The sequence below is a fragment of the Drosophila simulans genome, chromosome 3R (genome assembly GCF_016746395.2).
Source record: "Drosophila simulans strain w501 chromosome 3R, Prin_Dsim_3.1, whole genome shotgun sequence".
NCBI lineage: Eukaryota > Metazoa > Arthropoda > Insecta > Diptera > Drosophilidae > Drosophila > Drosophila simulans.
Window position 1 is genome coordinate 27,046,619 of NC_052523.2, and position 22,411 is coordinate 27,069,029.

At 46.1% G+C, this 22,411-nt stretch overlaps 3 protein-coding genes across 4 annotated transcripts in view; 1 reads left to right on the forward strand and 2 right to left on the reverse strand.

Annotated features, from left to right (window-relative positions):
* The first annotated feature begins 7,831 nt into the window (after positions 1–7,831).
* LOC6730287 lies at positions 7,832–10,456 on the forward strand. Its single transcript, XM_016177875.3, has one exon. It carries the CDS (start codon positions 7,944–7,946, stop codon positions 10,392–10,394), a length of 2,451 nt encoding a protein of 816 aa, XP_016037048.1. The 5' UTR covers positions 7,832–7,943; the 3' UTR covers positions 10,395–10,456.
* A 986-nt stretch (positions 10,457–11,442) lies between these two features.
* LOC6730288 (high affinity copper uptake protein 1) lies at positions 11,443–12,493 on the reverse strand. The gene has a single exon (XM_016173436.3). It carries the CDS (start codon positions 12,413–12,415, stop codon positions 11,603–11,605), a length of 813 nt encoding a protein of 270 aa, XP_016037049.1. The 5' UTR covers positions 12,416–12,493; the 3' UTR covers positions 11,443–11,602.
* Positions 12,494–16,352: 3,859 nt separating this feature from the next.
* LOC27206382 (5-hydroxytryptamine receptor 1) overlaps positions 16,353–22,411 on the reverse strand; it is a 48,625-nt gene continuing 42,566 nt past the window's right edge. For both annotated transcript variants that reach the window (XM_016173425.3, XM_016173424.3), the window contains one exon: positions 16,353–20,082. In XM_016173425.3, coding sequence (XP_016037051.1) covers positions 18,043–19,713 — 1,671 coding nt within the window. In that variant the 5' untranslated portion in view covers positions 19,714–20,082 and the 3' untranslated portion in view covers positions 16,353–18,042. The remainder of the gene's footprint in view (positions 20,083–22,411) is intronic.

Genomic DNA, 22,411 nt, shown 5'->3' on the forward strand with positions numbered 1-22,411 from the left:
TATGGCGAATTTCAGACTGCCGGACTTTGTTTTGCCGAGTCCTCGATGCATTAAGCCGCAAACGGAGCAGTGGTGTTGGGCGAGGGGTGTCAGAGGGGGAGGGGCACCAGGGGCTTAAGGACGCCCATCCTGGCTGGAATCCGCCCACCGTATCTCATTTGGAATTCCGCGAGTGTCTGTCCCCCGTTTTGCTGTTTGTTCTGCTCACAGTTTTTCTAGTCGGAAGCATAACTCTGCACTCAAGTGCACTCCTGGGCCAGAAATCCCATCCCCATCCCCATCCCCATCCCCATCCCCATCCCACACTTCGTTGGAATCCCACTTCCCGGTCACGTACTCCTACATTTCAATTACACCAGACACAACGGCAACTAAATCAATAATCAATACATTATTCCGCGCAATTAAGGCAGCGGGAGTTGTTGTTGGCGCATAATTACAAAGTGTGCAATTGAAAAATGCATGAGGCTTAATTGATAAACAAATGCATACATTATCCGAGTGTAGCGGCTTTGTTTTTTTCTTTTTTGCTCGTACGACATGATAGAGCAATTAAAGATATTTAATACATTTTGCATCAGGGGATGCTGCGCATTGAGATTCAATACGTTGTAATTTGAAAGGATATGATGTTGTGGGGGGAGGAATCATTTACACGGCTCTTTGTACGAATCATTCCGCTTGCAAAATTAGCGGATTTTAAATGCGCATTAATGGATTTTGTTGAATTAATTTAATCAGGCATGAACTTTGATACATAAATTACCCGAAGAAAAAACGAATGTGTTTGTGTAATGGCAATCATCTATATTTAAGTAAAGGGAAATAAATAACTTTACTTCGCACTCTCTGGAAATGCGATTTGCAAACTCATTAAATCATATCAAATGGTGATAGAATTAGTTTGGCATCTGCCTAATCCAAGCCAACTGATCACTTACGCTCCCATCATGGGGGATTCGCGATGCGCAATGCTCGTAATTGAATTTGCCGTGCTTTGAATGCCCGCTGATGGGTCCAATCTAATTATTCCCCCGTACGAGTCGCCCCCGATAACATAATCCCTCTGCTTCCCCCCTAACTACCACATACCCACATCCGACTTATAATCCAAAGGGCTGAGAACACATTATATGCTGCGGCACTTTTTAAAATTGACTCAGGGAGGAGCTCAAGTTCGTATCCTTTGTCGTTCGACCAGACAAATGCTTTTAGGAGCGGCACAAATTCCGCCCAAGGGCATGCGTCCTTTTCTCGGCCCGCTTCTTTTGGCTAAAACCGAATAAAAGCAGGAAAGTATGTCGCCAGAGGAAAAGTGCAAACGGGGCGGGGAAGTGCGGGCAAACTTGTTTTCGTTCGGCCAGCAGAGAGGCGTTCAACATCCTCGCAAGTTGGCCACTTCCATGTGACAAGACAGGACATTTCATTGCGGCAATGTTGCTTTTATTGTTCCTGCGCCGTAGCCCAAGCTCCGGCCGGACACTCGCCAGCTGCGTGCCACAAAAGTTTGTGAAATGTATTATTTCTGGCGAACAAAGGACTGAAATAACTTGGAATGCATTTAAAATAATTTTAGTTCCATTTTGCGCAGTGGTCAAGGCTAAGTAAACACCTGCCATTCTGCAGTTCGATGTGTGAATATCTTGGCGAGCACAGCCCCACTGACTTGGTGACTTAGTTTCCAGTCCCTCCGGATTCCAAGGCATGAAAGCGCAAACATCACGTATACGCAACGTGCGCCAGCAAGGCGTTCGAGTGCAGCTGTGTTTGAGTTGGGTGTGTGTGTGTGCGCGTGCGTTAGTGTGAGCCAGTAATATATATGTATGGCGTGTAGTTGGGAATCCTAAAACTTGGGCCTGCTGCGCCAGCGAACTGGTGACCTTTTTAAAGCAGCGCCACCGCCTTCGCCGGCAATTTAGCAAACACTTCCGTTCGCCAATGTCCTTGTTGGTGGGTGGGCGTGGGCGTTGGTCTGGTGTCCCGAATGTTCTCAATGTTCTGAATGTCCTGGCCCACGCACTGCTGGCGAGGAGCAAATGTTTTTACCTCCGCTAGTGACACGCCCCGAAGGCCTGTGGATGTTGGATGTGCAGCAAGAAACAGAAGCGAAAAGTTACACTGCACAAAGTGGATATTTTAGATAAATATGTGTTTAGCAGCTACTATTTGAACTTGGATATAGTATTTCCTGGAAGTATTTCTTCCTTAATTTATATACTAATAACTTCAAAATCAATGCACTTTCACCTGATTTTTCCAAGTGCGCATCTCTGTGTTTCTGATGCGAACTAAACAGCGATTCTTTTCGCATCCGACGGCGTCGCCTATTCCTCGTCAGCTGCTCATGTGCCCTGGATTCCCGCTTTGAGCTGGTCACTCGGTTTCTCGGTTGGGTGGAATGGAAGTGTGATTGGGACTCGGAGTGGAACCCCATAAGTGAGTGACAAGCGGACTGAGGCCCTAAGCCAGATGGGTTGTTTATGTCCTGGACATCGATACCAATTTCCCCCTGAAATGCGCCCGTTTTACGCTTTTTCTTGCAAAGTAGCGAAGTTGCGGGTTCTTGGTTTACTCCATGTGCCATTTGCCCAGTTAAGTTGCTTTCCGTTGTCCCAGCTGGAATTTGCATGTCTGTTCGTTGACATTCTGCCGCTCCGCAGCTGTTGCGGCTTCTTTGTCAGCTTCTTATTTATGCATTTGTATCTTTGTCCCTAGTTTTGTATCTGGGTATCCATTGTCTGGTTTGCGGCTTGTGGTGGGGTGTGATGGGGTGGCAAAGAAGGAGCAGAGGGGATCTGCGGTTCAAATCCCCGGATTGCCAGCTCATTACAATGAAGTGCAACCGCAGGAGCGGAATGCCGAAAAAACAATTGCAAACGGAGCACATTAAGTGCAGTTCACGCTGTGCCGGCTAATGAGCTACAGTCCTTCAGTCCCCTACCCCACTATTCGCAGGCCACACCTCCCGGCGTTTATCTAACTTTCCACATTTTCGCATTTATAATGCTAATTCAGCAAGTTGATTACATGGCAGCCAGCCGGTCGTCCAGGACGCCGGATTATGAAATACAACATTGTGCTGCAAAAATGGAACAAAAAGCAGTCGGGCGCCCGGACCTCAGATAGTGTGGCCCTCCCCCACAGAAAACACTTTGCTTTAATGTGCATTTCGGTGGCAATTATGAGCGCATCACCGCCCAACGGGGAGCACTTTTCGGCCAATCTTCTGCTCCTCCGCAGTCTGCCACTTGTAATTTGCATGGCGGACGGGCATGTTCTGCGGCCAAATGACCCACACTGGCTTTCATTTATGCTTTCCACTGCACTTTCTCACAGTTGCCGAACAAAGTGCCACCGGCTGGATGTTCTGAAAAATGTCCAACATGTATACGCTTTCAAGGAGCCACAACAATATCTACAATTTCAAATGCATCTGAGGTTTTTAAGTGTCAATTATATGTATACTGAGCAATTCATTTTTACGGTGCTGATCAATACTCGAACTACAATTTCAATGCGTATTTAAGTGGGCTAATGATTATAAAAGCTGGCAAAATTTAGTTGAAATCCAGCTTATGGGATTATTGACAGACATTAAAATTTGTATATTTAATTAACACACGAGATCATCCAAGCTTGAAAGCTGTCCAGTTGTGCAGTCAAAGATAATGCTTCATAATTAAATTGGTGAATCTGATTCCAGGAACTCCTGCCATTAGCCACTAGCCACCAGCCCATTATGAAATCCAGAATTGCCCACATGGGTTTGGTTGTGGATCTGTTGTGTTCTACGCCTACTTTGTTTGCATTTCAAATTTGGCGTGCTGCATAATTTACAATTTGAATCCATCAGCGAAGGCCCAACAACAGGGCTGCATACATATTTAGCCATCGCCGGGTATTTTTGTTGGCCAAAACCAACTGCCAACAGATACGCCAGCTGAAAGTTGCAGCTGCACAGTGGAAAATTACACCTTAATTAGCGGGATTTTGGAATTTACAAATTGCGTTTTAAATGCATACATTGAAAAGGCGTAAATGTAACTGATCCTTGAAATGCAGCTATATTGTTGCATAGCTCAAGTTGCTTAGGCATACTGCATTTGTTGGCAGTGTACCCAGCTGCCTCTCGAACTGCTGCATTTTTCATGTTTAATTTCAGTTAGTGCCGCCTGTCAGCTGAAAGCTCGAATCCTTTTGGCGTCCATCCAGAGGGTGTGTGTGTGTTTTAGGTGTTTTTGTTTGGCAATTGTTTGGAGTGTGTGTTTGGCAACACAGACTGCCACACACGGACCTCTATTTGCCATGGTTGTGTCAGCTTGACGTTTCTGTCAATTGGCCCGAAACTATGCTCTATACTCCGCCATTTCGCATGCCGTTGGTGATTCTCTCCGGCAAAGGCAACTGGCTAATATCCACGGAGATGTCTATGTATATAATGGAAACTCCTCTAATTGGCCTCCGACTTTCCGACACCTCGGCTCCTTACCTCCTCAAATATCTGTGCTTCCTCGAGCTTCTAATGACTAGCAAACACTTTATGCATCGTAAAGTTTCGGGTGATAAAGAGTTTTTAAACTTTTTAAGCCACTCGCATATGAATATTATTCCGTCAGGTTCTCCCAGCGGACCAGGCACATGCCGAGGATATCCCAGAGTCCTCGGAGACACAAACTAAGTCCGAAGTCTGAGGTCCCGGCTCAAGTGACATTTCCCAGCCATCTAACCTCTCACGCCCCCAGACAGTATAAATACGTAAGCAAGCATGAGTTGTCTTTAAGTGAAATTCAATAACGCATAAAATTCCATGGCACAAAAAGCTCGAAGCCGACACACATACTCACATATTCAGGGGAAAGTGGGTGGTTTTCGGGTGATAGTTCACTTGCATATTTTGCATATTACAAATCATTGTTCGGCTCAAGTGCTTGCACTGAAAGCAAAATACATTTTAATAGCGAATAATACCAACACTGCTGTTCAATCCATAACTTAGCTTGAAATGTTTACTTTTTTTTACGGTGTATACTTGCCTTATAAGTTGGCTACAAAATTGTTGAATCAGCGCGTTGGAAGCCTTGTAAATTTTTGAGCACCAAGAACTGACATTGCTAACTCGGTTATGAATTCCCATTTACTTTTGCATTAAATCCTGGCCAAATATGCAAAACACATTTGCCAGCTGGAAAATTAAAGGCGGGAAACCGAAAGGAAAATGGAAACTTCACCCTCGATAAGTCAACAAGTCGTCGCTGTTTTTTGCTAAGACAAATTAAATTTATAAACAAATGGCGCACAGCAAACAGAAGTTGTTCTGGCGAAAAAGTTAAGCATCGTGCATTTGCGAAAGCCCCGGGGTTTCGTATACCAACCACAGGATCTAAAGGACGAACTCGAACAGGAGCAACAAGCAAATGCCAGTTATTATTCCTGCCCCCGCCGCAGTACTGCCTCTTTTTCCGTGTTTCGGGGTTTTTTCGCATTAACCGAAAACTGTTAAGGGGGGAAAAGAAGGATGTGTGGGGCGGTGCGCCTTTAAAAATGTTTCACTTAAGCAGGGAAGCTGCTCCCGAGCCCCAATAAAAACAAAATGTGTACACGACAAACAAACATAAAGTTAGGAGCTCGTTAAATTACGCCAAGGGGTAAAAATATGCGAACATGCTTTCACTTTTACAGCTGTGTGTATCTGAATAATGCGAGTTGTCAAGAGAGACATATCCCCCTTCTGCGATGCCAATATCCTTCCTATTTCCGCTCACCCATTTCAAGATAGCTAAGTGCGCCGCCAGCTATTCCCAAATATATATTTTATAATCCCGACTCAAGTCGGCCCAGAGCACGTGACGCCATAAAGTCGGTTGAACGCTGGACGACTTAGCATAAGCCCGGCTTGCGGCATTTCCCAGTTCCCAGCCACCATTTCCCAGTCGGTGAAAATCTCCGCCACCTTTGGTTCCTATATCGTGGGCATATAAATATATGTATATATATATATATATATATGGTATATATGGGGAAGGGTCTGCCGAGTTGCCGATTCAGTGGAGCGAAATTTGGGTGCAAAGGGCGCGAAAATCTGATTTGTGAACGGACATCAAATACTAAAACCAAAAGAAGATATGTATATGTTCCGAGCACACATGACCACTTTGACCTTTAACCTTTTAAACTCCATAAAGGGAACAGGGAACTAATTTAAATTCTAAAGCGTACTAAAACTTTACAGTACAGCCTAATTTAAATTTGATTACTTGAATAGTAGGCACTTTAATTTGTTCAATTTAATCAATTATCTGAATAATTTGTAGCAACAAATTTAATTCAAGTGGTAACCAGTAAATAAAATATGGTAAATTTATGAGCTTATAACGCTGCTTTGGCAAAAAAATCCAATCGCAGGCCATATAGCATTTCAAAATGATTGATTGGCTGCCCAAGTTCGACAAGGCCAACTTGATTCTATAAATAAGCGAGTCGGTTGCAACTCGAACGTTCGTATTAATCGCTTCCCCGAAAAAGAAAGTTTATCAATTTCGCCGGAGACCGCAAAAGGGCGAAAAAAGAGCTCTGGTATGAGCGATATTAAAAAGTGCCCCAATACATTTATGTGTACATATTTTTTCAGGAGGACATCAATAACCGATGAGCTGCCACAAATCCATGGGCATTTCGGTTTATGTGCGGGTTCAGTGGTAACACGGTAACTATAACGCTTTCAGCAACCCCGTGTAACCCAAAATGTGGTCACGCAATGCGGAAAAGCCGAAGGAGGCGGCAAAGTTGTCAAGGAACCACTTTAATTTCCTTGATATATGCCCGTTGCGATAAGTTCCACCTGACAATGCAAGCATATCTATTATTAAGATCTGGCATCTGAAAAAGCCGTTCGCAATCAGCAGGAACACATGCCAGTGGCCGCAAAAAGGAGCAGATTCTAGGCCTAAGTTGGGGTCATTAACATAAACAACTCTGCAGGCGTGGATCCCGCAGAAGCGTACATCCCAAAAAAGGGCGAAGGCAGCAGGACCTCTCCAAAACAAAGAACCCGTGTCTGAAAAGATGCATAAATCATGGGCGACCTGCCTGGATCCGAAATAGAAACCGAGAATGCGAGAAACGAAAGCGAAAACAGGGGATCACGATGTCAGCAAATGGCAAAACTGTCATTTTCTAAAGAATTTAATTGACAGTGCAAAGTCATAAATTATATGGCGTATCAAAGACGGCGAACAGGAAGCGTATCCTGCGGCATTTGGGCTAATTGTGGGGATGCCCCGTGCCACTTGGCAAAACAAAGACAGGGGGAGGTCCTGGGGAAACACGTGTGTGACCGGGCGTGCGTGAAAGTAAAAACATTCCTATTTGGCTTGCTAATAAATTAATGATATACTCGTCGGGGCGCCGCCTCCGAAAATCTCGGCAGGAATAGGGGACGATTCCCTGTGACAAACACTTTGGCGACACGAGCACGCGAGGCAATTTATAGCCGAGAAGGACACTAATGGAAGGACCAGCAGCCGTGTGACGAATTCAGGATGTGTGCGTCTTTTGCTAGGACGAGGCGTCACTGGGACTGGCCCAAATAAAATGCTGGCCAAATCATTTATCTTTCGGCCATTGTGGAAGTGCTTAGCCAACACTGGCAGATGTAAACACTTCACTGGATCATAAGAGCAAGCTGCCGATTGCCTGAAACCATTTAATGTGTAAGGGAGGGATACCAATTAATGGGCGGCCATTTAGGGAAACCTAGACTGCTAGTTAGTTGCAGCCTTAAAAATTCTGTTCTCTCTACTTTAAAAGGTAGGTATTCCTTAAGGCATTTTTGTTTTGACAAATTACACATTACGTTGACAACTCAGGGCTTATAGAAATTAAATGTTCTATTTCATCCGTTTACTTGATATTGGTTATATTTATATCACCAAATTATAGCAGCAATGGAAAATCAAAAGGATCTGGTCACCCAGCGCACCTGGCGCCGCATCTTGGAGCACCTGACCCCGGTGAAGGGATACAAAGCGGCAGAGAGGAAAGTCAGCTGGTACCGAGGACTGTCCCAATCCCAGATGGCGGCAGCAAATGCATTGTTCGATATCCTGAGGGAAAATATGGATAAGAATACCACCTCTAATGTTGCGAAGCTCATGGTGAAACTGGGACTCCATCCCTATCCGCCGTGGAAAACTCTGCATATGGTGATCAAACTGAGCCGGGGTAATGATCTGGCCTTCCTCTGGTTCCTCATGGAAATGTGCTACAAGACACCCAATCACGGCGAGACCTACAGTGTCAACGAGCAGATCATCATGACGGCTATATTCCGGTTGGACCTCTTTCCTACTTTGAGGGAACTGGACCGCTGGCTGCCCCTGCCACATTCCTCGCAATCGGATAGGGATAAAGCGGACGCCCTAAGGCAGAGAAATCAGAGATTGAAGAAGGAAAAGGAGGATGAGCGCCAAAGGGATTTGGCCAGAAAGGCAAAGATCGTGAGGCCTCTATCTCCTTACTTTCAGGAACCCTATATACCCGGAAGGATCCGAAACGAGCGAAAATTGCTGTCGGACTATCCAGACACTGCAGCCACTCTATTTCACATGGATGAGGAACCCCTCGAAGCTTACCTCTGGTCCCGCTGGTTCGGAACCTACACCTTGAACGACGCTCACCGCGTGGGAAAATCCATAATCTTCGAGGAGATTAACAACATCTTCAAGTCCTTCAAGGCAGCCTCTTTGCCAACCCGCGACGTGGAATCCTTATGTGCCCATCATCAGTACATTCGGGAGATGGAAAAGTCCCTAAAGGACAAGCTGGAGATGATGAAGCGGAGAAAGTGCGTGGAGCTCATCGAAGCGAAAAATAGACTGGAGGAGAGAAAGCGTAAGCGGGTGATTCAGGAGCTGGAAGAAATGAGTGCCTGCTACTTGAAGCGGTTCCAGGAAATGGCGGCCAGAGCCAGATTGGCCTCCACCAGTAAGACTCTGTTTGGAGGCAGTTCCGTCAAGGCAACTTATTTTGGCTGTCCCGATAATGAGATCAGGTGTGATGCTTTCGATGAAGAAAGGTGTCAGACATTTGAGGCGGAACGGGTAACGGAAAATCATATAAGTGATAGACCCAAAAGTGGAAGTGGTGGTGATATTAGGCTAACAAGCGGGGCACAGGCCAAAACGAAAACCAAATCTAGATCCCGATCCAGATCTAGATCAAAAAGCCGGAGATCAAGGAAGCCTCAAAGTAAAGCGCGATCCACTAAAGAGCCTGAAGTAGGGGTAGAGGCTCCTGTACTCCCTCCCAGAATGGCCAAGGAAGATTTTCGCGATATCACGATCAGATTATTGAAAGGAGAAAATCCCATCTTACAAGGGTGTCCCGACTTTCATTTGGAACCTCCACACTGCGCCAAGTGCCTAATTTTCGACCCCCAAAAGGGTTTACCTCAAAAACCACCAAAAAAACACCGGCCTAGTAGTCTAATGCAGTTCCTACAAAATTGCGCCTCTGAAGGGAATGAGGAGGAGGATTCCCACCACGAAATGGCTGCTATTCCTTCCGCCCATTCCGTTCAGGAACCAAAGCTTTTCGATCTGGGACTTTTAGGAAGGAATTGCGCGAGGTTCAACTATCGTGAGTTGTTTGGCTCGCTGCAGAGGACTCAATTGGACGACGAACGGATGCGTCTAAAGGAGGCCTTTGTAAGAGCCATCGACGATGATGTTCAGTACCTCAGTGCGGCCTTAAGTGGCGAGGAAGAGGGTTCTCTGGATGCTTTGGTGGACCAAGCAGCCAAGAGGGTGTTTGCACAAGATGTTAAGGCCTTTCACGAGGAGCTAAAAAAAATGAATAAGCAAAAGGCTGCTAAAGAGTATAACCCCGATTCTCGTTTGAATTTCGGCCAAGAGTTTTACGATCCCGAGAATATCCCCTTGATGAAGGAGATGCTAAGGTTGGGCCTCGAGAAGGTGGCCCAGGACAAGAGATATGTATTGCCCACCCTCCCCGATGTCCACTCTGTGCCCTACCTCATCGAATGGATACGATTACGTTATGGAAAACGCTATTCCTATGGGGAAAAGAAACAGATTTTGAATAGAGATAAACTGGTAATGGATCAAATAACATGGATGATGCACACCAACCTCGAGAAGATTCCTACCCTGCCGGTTGGAGACAACTTTACTGACTTGGCCAAGCTGAGGGGGCTGACCAAGAAGCTCAGGGAACGCTATACCAATAAGTTCCTTGAAGCCATCATGGAAGTGGAGAGGGTCTTTTATTCGGCCATGAAACCCCATCTCTGCAATTTAGCAACTGAAGAGACCTTTTTGGCCTACTTGCCCGCCCATTTCCACGACCTGGGCTTCACTGTTAATACCGTAAGCTGAGTAATGAAAATTTCCTATGAACTGGCCAACTAGTACATAAATATGCCTTTTTTTCCATACAATGTAGTTTAACTAAACTCCAGTTGGGTAATTGGGTAATTGCTTGTTGTCCGCAAATCATCGCATTTAATTGCGGTTGTACCCACTTTGGATCCATTATGCTTGGAACAGTTTAAGTTCGACAAAAGGCGCAATCATTTAAAAATTGTATACATAATTTAAAGGGTTTTAATTGATTTCATATTGAGAGCGGAGCTATTTGCTTCTTATTGTTCACGTTTCTTTAGGTAACCTAACACAATTAAAGTTGGCTTACCACTTTGTCCCTGAGCGGTCAGGTGTACACCTGTTATGCATCGTTGCATTTCCGTTTCCGTGGATGGGCATGCTTCTGGCCAAGTCGTTTTCCTCGAGGGACTTGCAAATGGGCTGTTCTGAGCGCACATAGCCATTAAGGTAAACCTGTACGCTTGTGGGTGAATTATTAAAGCCACATCTGCCTTTTGGCCTACTGACGAAGGGTTTTCGTCGAAATCTCCGCGCGAAATTCATTCTGGGAGCTTCTGTGTGCACCGGAGCGAATTGCGTTATCCGCTCGGAAAACGGCGTAAAGTCAGCTTATTAAAATATTAATTGGAAGTGGAAGCGCCGATAACTGACCGACAACAATGGCGGCAGCCCTTCCATTTACATGCCATTTCCTTCTCAGTTCCGTGTCCGTGTCCATGTTTCCCTGTGTCGTAATGTAAACACGGCGCTGCTTTATCGCCCTCATAATTACGGCGTAATGAAAGCGCCAGACACGGTCAAATAAACGGTGGCAGCATCCTTAGCTCCTTAGAGCTTGGCTCACCTGGGCAGCCATACGAGAACCAAAACACACGGGATGTGGGCGACCTCGTAAATGCGGGCAAACCATAAAGCTGCCGACACAAAAATATCCGAATAACGCGTTAAAATGCCCAGAATTCACTTTGGCAACTCTAGATTGCGCATACGCCCAGTTACCTCACACCTCACACAAAATGCCGCATTCTGCAAATGCCCATTCATTTCGGCATCGGAAGATGCTGCATTCATTGTTTTACGAGCCATAAACATTAACAATTAGGCCGGGTACCCAAGCCGTTATGATTTTTACAGCTTGCGTTAATTAGAAAAACACATTAGCAGGGCTCCTAGACAGCTCGTCTCGGTCCATTTCTGTGTTAGTTGCAGTGCTCCTGGACGTTGGTCCTGAAGGCGCAGAATATGTAGTACCCTACACCGGCGCCCAGCAGAACGGCCACACAGAGCCACACATTGAAGGTCATGAAGACGAGCATTAGCAAAAAGGATATGAGCACCTGCAGGACGTGCAGGAAGGTCTGCAGGATGTGCATCCCGGAGCAATAGACCTTGAGCTTGGTGGTTTTGCCAGCGGGAGGGGTATTTTCCTGAACATGATGGTGAGTGTGCTGGGTCAGGATCAGCGAGGATTGCGCTTGAGGAGAGCTCCGTCCTGGCGGCTGAAGAGGCGGCATCGATGGCGACCTTGGGCGGTAGGCGTAGATCTGGGTTCCCGATTGTTGGTTGGTCCTTGGGGGATACGTTGGCTGGTTGTAATTGTAGTTGGCCTCTCTATATCTTCTAGGTCGATTATACTGATCCCTTCCGCCCGCCAATCGCTTCCGGTCCCACGAGAACAGCCACTCTCTGAAGAATTTAAGGGCCTCATAGAGCACCGCAACCACAAAAATTAGAAGGCAAGAAAGAGTCAGCGCCATGGCGGATTCAGTGCGCCAGAACTTGAAGAGAATGGTCTCCGCATCGCCAGTATGAAAGAACATCGCCATGGACATGTCGTGGGCTCCACCTTCGTGATGGCCGTGCTTAGTGTGCTCTCCATGGTTTCCATGATGATTCATTTCAGGTGAATGGTGTCCTTCGTGACCGGAACTCGGTGGAGCAGGCGCCGGGGATCCATGAGAAGCGTGATGGTGGACGTGGCCCTCGGAAACATCAACTCCATGGTGGTCCATGGTCGAACATCGGTGAAAAATATTGGTATTGTTAGTTTGTGTATATTCGATCGACAATCAAGTGACAGCTTTTAAAAAGATTTGAAAAATTCCAATACATTCATTGAAGAAGTTAATTTATTGACTATTCGGACCGTCAGGATTGAGCCTCCCCCAACTACTTCCAATCACCAGAGATTTTCTATACCCATCTGTAAAGCGACGAGTTTCGACCGCAGCCCAATGCCAATTCGGTTGTATCATTAACATAAATGACAGGCGGGCAGAACATGCCACGTGCCACGAAATCAATGCAGTTTCCGCCCAGGACTCGTTGTTTTCTGCCCGGGACAAGCGAGCAAATTTGCTGGCACTAATGGAATCCATTTTTCACCCGGCGCTCGGATGAGACGAGCTGCACCGAAATCCTCCGGCCCAACCATGCATATTAATAAAGATTTAAGCGTCAGCAGCCGGCGAAATTAAGATCGTACACTGGGAGCCCGGCTCGAGTACTTTGAATTGCTCACGAGTTGGCCATTAGGTGGTCTAACACCGAATATTAATCATACGCCGCGTTAATTTATGGGCCAGTCGCTGATTGCCGAAACAGGATTTTTCAGCAAGACGTGCTGCAATTTCTTTCGCTTTTCTGGGAGTGTACTGCTTGGCGGCCAAGGGAATCCGTGCCGATTTTCCTTTTTCCCTGCTAAAATGAAGCCACTAGCTGTCGCTGGGAACGCCTCGCTGACCGCCCATTAATGCGGCTCCTTTGTGCAGGAGCACATTAATCATGGCGAATTCTGCAGCAGCCATCGCAGCATGGCTCGTGTAATTTTTTTCGGGTACCTTTTATTTTGTGTTTTGTTTTTTGCCCACAAAAAACAAAGAATCCAACGAAGCCCAGCAACAAAGTAAGTCCTGCATTAAACGCTTTGCTTTTCTATGGCTGCTCGAGCACTTCCGTTTTCGCCCAGAATCACAGACCTTAATTGTCGAGACGGAAGAAAGGCGAGAATTGTAAAACTAGGATTGGAAGCATGTCAAATACCCTGCCGAAACAAAGCAATAATAAATGAATGGAAGTTGTGTTGAACAAGAAAGACGTAAGGTATTTAAGTTTTCAAGTCTGCCCATAGCGTACCTACCCATTTTTAGGAATTCTCAGGTATTTGTCATTCCCTGGACATAAGCAACTAGAATCGAGTTAAGGAAATCCCCTTACGCTACCCAGTTCAGAGGACAGCCTGTCAGCTACCCTTTACTTAAGCTGCAGTGTCCATTGTTTGCAGTCCTTAGCTCCTCGGAAATGTAATTCCTTTTGATGCCCGACACGGCTTAAAGCTCCTTGAGGTCCTCGAGGCTCGCCGTTCCATTCTTTATCAATTGTCTTGTAGAGCAAAGCGTTAATCATGCGGCATTTAACGAGACTAAAGCCGACTGCTCCCCGGAGACTGTGATTTCTATGGTCAAAGTTTTGCTGCCCGCCCCCTGCGTTCGACAAAGCGACAGCCATGAATTCCGAGAACGAATGAAAAATGTTGGCCAAATGTGTGGGCGCTTGGGAGCGCAAAGGAAAAACGGAGTCCTGGCGACCCGCCGGGGCAGCCTTGCGTGTAATCGCGCTGCTAAGTCCATTTAATCAACTTAATTTAGTACAAATTCTCAGACGTTTGGGCTCACTTTTTCCCGTGCCTTCATTTATTTCGGGCAAGTGACGCAATCCCCGCAGGACGGCATTTAATAAAGCATTTTCCACAATTATAGCAAGGCAGGGGAAAAAGCTTCAAGATCCCAGATTCCTATCGCTCGACGTTGAAATGGAGTTGTTAGCGCTCGAAATAATTTACATAACTTGTTTTGAATACACTTTGACAAAGACGAAGGTGTGCGTGTTGCATACTTTCAGGCTGCCCTCGGCTTACCCGGCGGATACGCAATATTTAACTTGACAATGATGGCAAGTTTTAATGAAGGAGCCCAGGCAACACGTCCTCTTAAGATTATTGTCACAGAAGTACGAAAAGTAAATAACATTTGATTACACTTAATATTTCCGCTGCTCTCAGCCATTTAATACACACAGAAAATATTAAATTCCCATTTCGTGGAGATGCTGCTTTGATATTTATTAAATTTAACATCAAGGGCCGCCATCCCTCGATCCGAAAGTCAATTGCTGAAACTGGAGCCCATTTCTTTTGGGCAAACACATTTGGAAATTTGTCGTATTACCTTGCAGCGCATTTGACATTTGGCTGCCGGGGGAGGGTCATCGATTTTCGATTGCGTTATCGAAACAAATCTAGCCACTTTGGCGGCCTTTTCGCTGGCATCCGAATGGGAAAACTGGAGAGTGCCACTCACAGGAAATTGAGCTCAATTGGGGTTTTCGCTACGTGCCTCTCACTTTCGCCTTGGCTTTTATTGTTTCCCAGGATCGCCAAAAAAGGGTCCTGTCTGTTGATTTATGTGGCGAGTGCTTGTTAACACTCTACGATTACGAGCTACGAGCCCGACAATTGCAGGCATCTTCATAAGCGTATTTTCTAAAAAAAAAATAAAGAAATACGCGTCGGAGAGTTTTCGAGGACATCGAGCGGCCCTCATGTCGTTTCCCGATGTTTCATAAACGTCGCATTAGTGTCATACAAATACTAACAGAAAAAGTGCTCGTAAAACTGCAGACTTTACTGCTGGCGATACGATAAGTTTTACGCTTCCCGGCTGCAGCACAATTTCACTGCACTCGTCAGCTATTTTTCCATTTCGGGAATTTTTCGCGTGCCGAACGCAGCTATTTGAATACAGAAATCCGCTTAACTGAACTGAACGGCAAAGTGCCCCGAAAACACATATCCCCGTCCACATCCGCGGCGGAAGGCGTGGCCTTGTGCTCGGCGAGAGTCCTTTTTTCGACTGGCTCATAAAGTGGCATCCTAGCATGTGTCCTGTAGTGCGGAGGAGCGGGTGCAAAATCATCATTTATCAGCAGGCAGCCAGGAGGTCCAGATGCACGATGAACAATGTCTGAGCATAAAACAATATGAGTCGTTTTACTATTTCGAGGAGGATTCTACATATTCGAAGATTTGTATGCTTAGATAAACTTACCTACAAACTGCTTACCCAATATTCCATTCGATATTTTAGTTGTTTTTTTCAGTGTACTACCAGAAACATACCGAAACTCTGTCAAATTGGTGTGCTGCTTTTTGCGAATGAGAAACTGATTCTGGTGCTGGCGCCGTCAGATCCGCCTCACTTTGTCATTGTCATACCCTTTTTGGGAGCTCGGCTTCCTGGAATCTCGGTTGCTTAGGACCGCTTGTCTTGTTTATGCCTCACAAAAAGTGGACTGAGAGCCGGGGAATGTGCAGATATTTGCATACAGCCTCGCACATTTCGAGGGCTTCCGCCGCAGATGTTTGTTAGCTTGATGGTGTTTGGCTGTTGGTACGAGAGCCATGTTGGCGTCGCTTTTGCTTTTCCACTTGCTTTCCCTTTCCATTTTTCGCTCTTCACTTCCGTTTCCGTTTCTGTGCGTTTTGCACGTTTGCCCAACTTGTCATTCGCAATGAGCTGAATGCACTCGGCGGGCGACTGGATTGCAGCTGCCTTTCTATGTTTTTTGGGCCGCCAGTCCGTTGAATTGCACATTCAGTTGACATTCAGCTGCAAAAACAGCCAGCAGCTGCTGCAATTCGCATTTGTTGAATTTGAATTAAGTTCTGATTTTATTTCGCATTTATGAACCCTAGAAAGTTAAACCTGTCGCTCAATTTATTAGTGCAACTAAGAGAGTAGTTACTAAAGAGCTTTTACAGTCTGTAATGCTAAATGAAATGTTTTAAACTTCATTAACAAGATGTTCTCACAAATACTATACCTTCACCAGAGTTTTATAATAACAATAAATGTTCAACCCCCAAAACACGAGTAAAACTTCAGGAGAAAGTGAATTACATTGATACGGTTGCCTTTTATTTGATGCTTTAATTTCCGCATGTTTTTTGTTGGGAAAACAGTTTTCAAATGCAGTTTTGCAGTTTTGTAAGCTTCACTCAGAAAGTGATGTTAGTTTTATTTGTTTGTTATTCTCAATTACTTGGTTTTTGTTTTTAATTATAATATATGATGTTTGTTTTTGTAATGAACTTTAGTTCGTTCGGTTGCGTATAATTAGCTGCGCTTAGTTTGTCATGCTCGCTTGCCCTTGTTTGTTTTTCATTTTCATTATCCGATTGCCGTTTTCAATTTTCCATTATCCATTTTCCATTTCACTTTAGTTTCGTGGGTGTGTGGGAGTATATGCGTGTGGGTTATGTAAATAGTTTGATAGTTTATCTCATCAAGTTACGAATAGCTCAGTTTCCATTGTTTTTGGTTGGTTGTTTGTTGCGAATATCATAATGCACTTCTCACAGTGCTACATACACATACAATAAAAACATGCACACTTAGTTGACTAGATCTATATGTATAGGTATGTCTGTATTACGTCTGATGCAGCTTCGATCTAAACATAAAAGTAATGCTTAATGTTTGGTATCACAGAGAGGCGTGACTTTTCATACAAAATACAACGAAAGACTAATGCAGAAAGTTACAAAATACAATTTAGTTCTTCTCACTTGAGCTGCAGCCTGAACCGCACAGTGTATACATATATATAGGCTACCTTTTCTATATGTTTATATAATATATATCTTTTTAGACAGAGCCGCAGGGGGCTGGGTATTTACAGTGGATAGCTTCTTGCTCAAAACGTAAATATATCTAGGTTAATCAGTAGGCTTAATTTGGCTGCAATCTGCAGTTTGTAAATTTAATTTTTGGCTCAGTTTGAGTATCGCAAATCAACTAACTACGCTGGCAAATTTTGGGATGGGGACTGTGGGATCTTTTTCTTGGGTTGGGAGGTATCAATAGATTCGATAACGATTGTGTCTCATATCCGGTGCTGATTGTTTTCGAAACATAAAAGGAACCGTAGAAACCTGTCACAGTTACAACCGTGTGTGTGTGTGATTGGTTGGTGAGTGTGATTGTGTGTGTGGCTCGCACCACGTCGATTGCTTAGTTCTACATTTAAAATTACAACAACAAGTTACATTTAGAGGAGTCGTCTACAATTCGCACTTTGCTGCAAGTTTCAGGGGGTGCACATATACAGAGATACGCACTACTAGCACTACTACATACAAATATCCATGTGTGTGTACTGGGGTGGCAAAATGCGGGGAAAGGTAATATTTGCTCTGCTTTCCGTACGTTTTCTTTTGAGTCAATGGGGTCTCTAATCAATGTAACCCTTAAAACCACATCTTTAAATTAAATAGAAAATTAATTTATAGACAATTAATGGACATGATCAAACTCTCAGTTACAAATAATATTAGGTTATTATTTCTGCTAAATAAACTATACCGACGCGGTACTTTAAACAGCCCAGAGCCTACTTTTCCCACTTAAAACTTTACATTTCCTAATTGTTTAAGATGTACACCCCAGTGTGTATACCTAAGTGTGTGAGTGTGTCGAGCAGAGGAGTCGCCTTCTTCCGGAAACCTGGGGAAGACCCTTCGAGCACCTCAGATTCGCTTGGGTAGGCTCTTTTCTCCGGGATGGAGGTCCTCGTGGATGGCCTAGAGAAAGCTCTCCCTCGCCCCGTGCCTCTCGTCGCCCAGCATCACCCGCTGCGAGGGAGGCTCGCCATACTGATCCTGGTAGTAGTTCTCCCGCATCATGGTGTTCAGACTGGAGCAGCGGAAGTAGAGGATCTCCTGGAAGGGTTTGCGGAAATCCCTGTTCAGAGTGGCGTAGATAATAGGGTTCAGCAGGGAGTTGGCATAGCCCAGCCAGAGGAATAGAGACGAGAGCGATGCCGGTACGTGCATTGTCTCGAAAGGACGAATTAGGGCCAGGATAAAGAAGGGCAGCCAGCAGACGGTAAAGGCCGACATGATGATGCCCAGAGTGGTGGAGGCCTTCTTCTCCTTGGCCAGCTGAAACCGCAGCTTCTTGTGGTGCGGAGAACCCAGAAGTCCTGTCGAACCACTGACGCCACCCCCACTGCCGTGTCCTGCGAGTGCGCCTCCTCCGCTGCTCAGACCACCACAGGTGGAGTAGGTGAGCGAAGTGTTGCCCACGCTGCTGTGCCTCTGGCCATTTCCCGAGCTGGCCAGCTCCGTGTGACCCAAGGGCGGAGCTTGCGGGGCCGACGGCGATCCCGTGCCATTCAGAGCCTGCTGCAAATGCGTCTGTGCGCGTTTCTCTTCCAGGACAATCCGCCTCGCCGCCCTGAAGATCTGGTAGTACACGAAAAGCATCACCGAGAGTGGTATGTAAAATGAGCCCAGGGTGGCGTAGATCTGATATGCGAAGTTCTGGCACACCGTGCAGATGGGCTGGCCCTCCTCGTCCTCGTGCTCGTTGCCCAGGATCAGCAGAGGAGGCAATGAGATGCAGGCGGCGGCCAGCCAGACGATGCCCACGCACAGCATCATTCGCCGAGGAGTCCTCTTCACCCCGTACTCCAGAGGCTTCGTGATGGCCAGGTATCGATCCACGGATATGGCACACAGATTCAGGATCGAGGCCGTGCAGCACAACACATCGAAGGACACCCAGATGTCGCAGAGCAGCGGTCCAAAGTTCCACTTCTCCAGCACTTCATAAAGCAAGGCCATGGGCATCACCAGAAGAGCCACGCAGAGATCCGAAAGAGCCAAGGACACTAAAAGGTAATTGCAAGGTCTCCTCAGTTTCCGCACCATGCAAACGGCTATGCAGACCAGGACATTGCCCACAACAGTGCCCAGGATCACGATCAGCAGGACGATGCTCACGAATATGGACGTCAACGGGGGCAGTACAAACTCTCCGGCTGCAAATTCCTCCAGGAGCAAAGGAGTGTCCGATAGCGGCACCAAAGTCGTATTGCTGTCGCCCAAATTGCTGCTGGTGATGCCTTGATACGAGACTATGGCAATGGGGCTGCTGTTCATCGAGGCCAGGCCATAGGATCCTGAACCCGAGCCCGATCCCGATCCCGACGATGAGGCCGAGGCTATGGCTCCCAGGAAGGCGCTACTGCTATTAAAGTCCTGCGAAGTGACCGACTCCGTCTCGCCTTCCACGAGCGGAGCGGGAACGGTGGCCTTGCCCGCCGCATAGGCTATCCAGCTGCTCAGGAAGAGCACGAACAGAGTCAGCGTGGCGGTGGAGATCAGTTTCTGGTGGTTTCCCTGGGTTCTGTGGTTTCTGTGCTGGCGGTGGCTCTGATGGCGCCGCCAGTCCTGTCCAGATAAAGCCATCAGCAGTCTTTCAATGGTGGCAGCGGGCTAACGCGGCATATGAGCAACCCAGTGCTGACCTGCTGCCCAGCATAATCGCCTCTTGGAGCCTCAGAATCATTGCGTATACGCCACCGTGCCTCGCTTTACTTCGGCACTCTTGTCATTAATCATAATTTCAATAAAAATAGAGCCCTCTTATTAGTTTCGCCTCGAGCCGCGTCGCTTGATTACTAATTTATGTGGGGCGTTCGCTTAATAAAAACGCTGCCTGAGGCTACCAGTTGATGTGGTCATTGACGTTTATGCCTTGTACTCCGGTTATCTCTTTCAATAAATCTCTGTGGCTTGCCGCAGTCGGTTTCGCAGACTGTGTGATTGTCGTCGGGACTGCAAAATAGAAGGGGAGGGAATTCATTACTCAGCTGGATTTATAAAGTGAAAATGGCAGTGTCTTAAAGACTATATTTAAATTCTCTTAAAATTCAGGGGCCTGGGGCCGTCATTCGTCCTACACTTTACATTCCCTTCATCGCTTTTCCAAGCACACAAAGATCTCAACACACGCACATGTCGCCCTAATGATGGTCACAGTTGTTACATTTTCCACAGAAAATTTTTAAACAATGAAACAATGGGAGAAAAAGGAAAATAATAGAGAAGAAACCGCGAACCACGTTTTCATGGCCCGGCGGCTATCAGCAGATGGTTTGTGTACCCGCCAAGAGTTTTCCCCATTTTCCCAGCCACGCGGTGAATCATCAGAGCCTGTCGTTCGTCCTTTTGTATTAATTTTCATACTTCTTTTGATTATTGAATTGTTGGCTCCCCGCCTGACCAAACCGCAGACCACGCCCCCGCCACCGCCTACTCTTCCGCCCACCAGCACTTGACGCTCTTCGAAATGCGAAACAAATAAACAAAGGGCAGCTAAAAGGCGGTGGCGCCTCCGCCATTGTTGCGGCCATTTTCGTTGTAAGCTTCCGTTTGGCATTTTTATTTATTTCGCCTTTCTCCCCCTGGCCTTCTGCCTTTGTGGTCAGTAGTCCTAGAGGAAGGGGAAGGATCGAAGAGCAGGGCACAGAAATACAATTTATACATTTCTCCCTAATTGAATTCCATTGCTAGGCATTCGAAAGGTGTCGTCGAACCTCACGCACTTGAGAAGGCGCTTTAAAACGCCATTTGCGAGTCCCGTTCTCACATGTCTCCCAGCGCGATTTATTGAATTGAAGGCAACCAAGTGGCAATTGAGCCACGAAAATCAGGAAAATGGAATGGGAGGCAAGGACGTCTAGACGGCCAGACACTGCCACACCTGTGCGCCAGGTGTCACACTCAAAAATTGTGTGAAGCTGGAAGCAAGTTGGAGGGCAACAAATCGAAGCTGGAGCCCAGCATCATTATAAAACTATTCCCTGAGGACAAAAACTTGGTGGCCGAACTGGTCAAGAATTACAAGTAGGTGAATTGGTTCACAAGACAGAAACCTCCCACTTAAAGTTCGTGTCTATAATTATACACACTCACTTACCACGCCATCTCTTATACTAATTTTTAATGGTTTTTAAGTTGGATATTTCATTAAAAACAACTTTAAAAATGTTTTTCACACTCACACGTTCTATTTCTCCTGCTCATTATTAGCCGGCTTAATTTAACCATTGAAAATAGTTGACAGTTTATGGCACAAGCATTCCGAGTGTCACTAAATTCTAAACAAGTAGAACAACAAAGAGGCATGTACACGAAAACCAGCAAACTAATCGGCCGGGCATAATGATAAATAGCATTGCAAAACATTGCTGTGTTTGTTTGGGTTTGAAATTTTTGGAAAATTCATCTCCAGCGGGAAATTGTCGGGCAATTGAAATTTCGAAATGCGCACGAGTTCATTTCGTGATTGCTGTGCTGCCAGTTTGTGCGAATGCACTCGAATTTATTTGCTTTTGGCGGGTGGCTGCGCTCGAGTGACTTTCGGTGTTAATTATGCTAATCAAGGGGACAAGATGGCCCAATTATTTGGTCAGCAAATAGCGAGTCGTAAGCCGCTTTAAGCCTCGCCGTCCGGAGCTGCGACTCCTGTCCGGGTGAATTCTCCTGGCAACAGGACATAAATAATGTAATTTAATTATGAATCGTTCGGGGGCGCATGGTGGCGATTTGGCAGCTAAGGCTTAGAGAGGCCTCCTCTGTTGGCAGTGGCCTTATTTGTATTATTGCCAAAGCTGACAGGGGCGTAAATATTCATAGGTTTTAATATTTATGTCCTTCGTCCTGCACGGGCAACTTTCGCTCAGCCGGCGTCTTCTTGCCCCCCTAGCTGGCATTCCTCCTGCGGACGCAGAACTTTTCAAATATTTGGCAGTTTCTCTGGCTTCTGCGGCAGCGTCTTGAGGTTTGCCGCAGCCGCTCGACTTTGCTGACAGGCCCTCTTCAGCAGCTGAATCCCATTCGAAATGCGGGGGAAACCCAGTTGCTAAACAAGTGTAATTTTAGTTGGCCAACTGCTACACTTTGTTGGAAGGCAGCAAATAGTTTACTGCGGAGATTTCCATTTAGATTTATGCCGCCACCCCTTCTGCGTTATTAAGTGCTGTGCGGATTTACTGGCTCGCCTTTCAGTTAACACAAAATATATTTTATGGCCGCGCTGACGCTTTCAAATCCTTAAGTTACCATCGGCCCCAAATAAGCTCATCCAGGGAAAAGATAAAAG

Bases quoted from the DNA above. Each gene is read 5' to 3' on its own strand.
- LOC6730287 (XM_016177875.3), top strand. From the start codon at position 7,944: ATGGAAAATCAAAAGGATCTGGTCACCCAGCGCACCTGGCGCCGCATC.
- LOC6730288 (XM_016173436.3), bottom strand. From the start codon at position 12,415: ATGGACCACCATGGAGTTGATGTTTCCGAGGGCCACGTCCACCATCAC.